Source organism: Nematolebias whitei, unplaced genomic scaffold (assembly GCF_014905685.2).
Source record: "Nematolebias whitei isolate Nwh7 unplaced genomic scaffold, NemWhi1 Nwh_scaf_35, whole genome shotgun sequence".
Lineage (NCBI taxonomy): Eukaryota > Metazoa > Chordata > Actinopteri > Cyprinodontiformes > Rivulidae > Nematolebias > Nematolebias whitei.
Window position 1 is genome coordinate 1 of NW_023618580.1, and position 1,891 is coordinate 1,891.

The window sequence follows — 1,891 nt, forward strand, 5'->3', positions numbered from 1 at the left end:
TTGTTCAAACATTAAAGTGTAATTGTTTGAAGGTGATAATGTAAAGTGTGGATGAGGAAACAGAAGAAGCAGAAACAGTCCAGTCAGAGTGTCTGCATACAAGCTGCTGCTGCTTCAACCTCTGTGGATCATCAGGACACAGCTCATCTTCTCCCACAAACACACCATCATGTTCAGCTCTCCACAACAAACGTCACCACCTCCATCTGTAGAGAGAAGAAGAAGCAGCAGAAGAGATAAATGAGTCTTTCAGAGAGACCAACACAAATCACAACACATTGTGCAACATCTTTGGGTAAAACTTGGTAACTGTTGGGAGTCAACCCTGCTTGTCTGTTAGCAAAATATTTCATAAACCACTGGATGGACTTTATTTAAACTTGCACTAAATAAATCTGAAATGTTCACCTTCAACTGATTAACTTTTGGAGTCAACACAATTCAAGATGGCTGCCACAGCTAATCAAACTGAGCCTAGACATAAATATGTGTAAGTCAGTGAATTTGACAGATCCTGATGTAAAATGTGGTGTGGTAGTAGCTGACAGTCATTCACAACATCCTCCAAGCACTAACAGATCAGCTGAGACATCACATGATCACATGACATGTTATTTTGGTGAGTGATCTGCATTCCTTCAAGTAACGCTCGCTCTTTCCTTCTTTTCTTGTCTTTCTGTTTGATCCTGAAACCAGTCCCTGTTCTCCTCTCATACATTCATTCAGAAATACGGTTACTGGGAAGCTGCAGGTTTACTGGAAACACTGGATCTTTGCTTTGACAACAACCGGCTTTAGTCCAATTCTGCTGAAAGCAGCAGGAACGACTCCAACCTTCTACTGACCTCAGAGTCTGCAGTCTGTAGTCTGGACTCTGCACAAGATCCAACAGCTGCTGAACATCTGGATCCTGCAGGTTGTTACCATCCAGGTCCAGTTCTGTCAGATGGGAGGGGTTGGACTTCAGAGCTGAGCTCAGAGAAGAACAGCTGATCTCTGACAAACTGCACCTCCACAAACTGAATAAAGAATAAAACATGTAAGTTTAGAAACCAACTTGATGTTCAATCTCCAGAGATATTGTGATATCTTGAACAATCTGACATGATTACTTAGCTCTTGAAGAATGTTGTGAATGACTCTCAGCTACTACCACACCACATTTTAGCTCAGTGTCTGTAAAACTCACTGAGGTAAAGACACTTCTGTGTTGGCTGAGGTCAATTAGCTGCAGCAGCCATCTTGAATGAGGTCGACTCCAAACAGTCATCAGTTTCAATAATTAATCCAAAGATTAATTGTTGAAAGTTTCTTTGAAATCTGTTCAGTGGTTTATGAGATATTTTGCTAACAGACAAACAGGACTGACTCCAACAAATTATATCAAGGTTTTATTCAAAAATGTTGCACAATGTGTTTCACTCAAAGTATGTGTTGAGTAGGATGCTCAGCTACTACCACAACAACTGTCAGCTCAACATCTGTCAAACTGGCTGAGTTATAGTCATGTTGCTGTTTCCTGAAGTCAGTTGGCTGTGGCGGCCATCTTGAATTAATTAAATTAAGGAATTAATCAATTTTACATGTCTGTTCAATTATTATTTTCTGAGAGTTTCACTAAAATCTTTTCAGTTGTCTCTGAGATATTTTGCTAACAGACAAATTAAACTGATTTCAATAGTTATTGGCAAAGTTTTAAGCACAGATGTTGTTATGAGACAGAACTCAGAGTAAAAGATGGAGGTCAGTCTCAGCTACTACCACACGGACATTTAACTGAATTCCTTTAAAATTGACTGATATAGAGTCATTTTGTTGTGGCGGCCATCTTGATTCAGGTTGAATCTAAAATAAATCAGTTGTAGACACACACACACACACACACACACAC

General features: G+C 39.7%; 1 protein-coding gene across 1 annotated transcript in view; it reads right to left on the minus strand.

Moving 5' to 3' along the window:
• Positions 1–13: 13 nt before the first annotated feature.
• Positions 14–1,891, minus strand: part of LOC119429189 (ribonuclease inhibitor-like) — a 6,178-nt gene continuing 4,300 nt past the window's right edge. The window contains 2 exon segments of the mRNA XM_037696865.1: positions 14–206; positions 846–1,027. Of these exon segments, the coding sequence (XP_037552793.1) occupies positions 194–206; positions 846–1,027 (195 nt within the window). The 3' untranslated portion in view covers positions 14–193.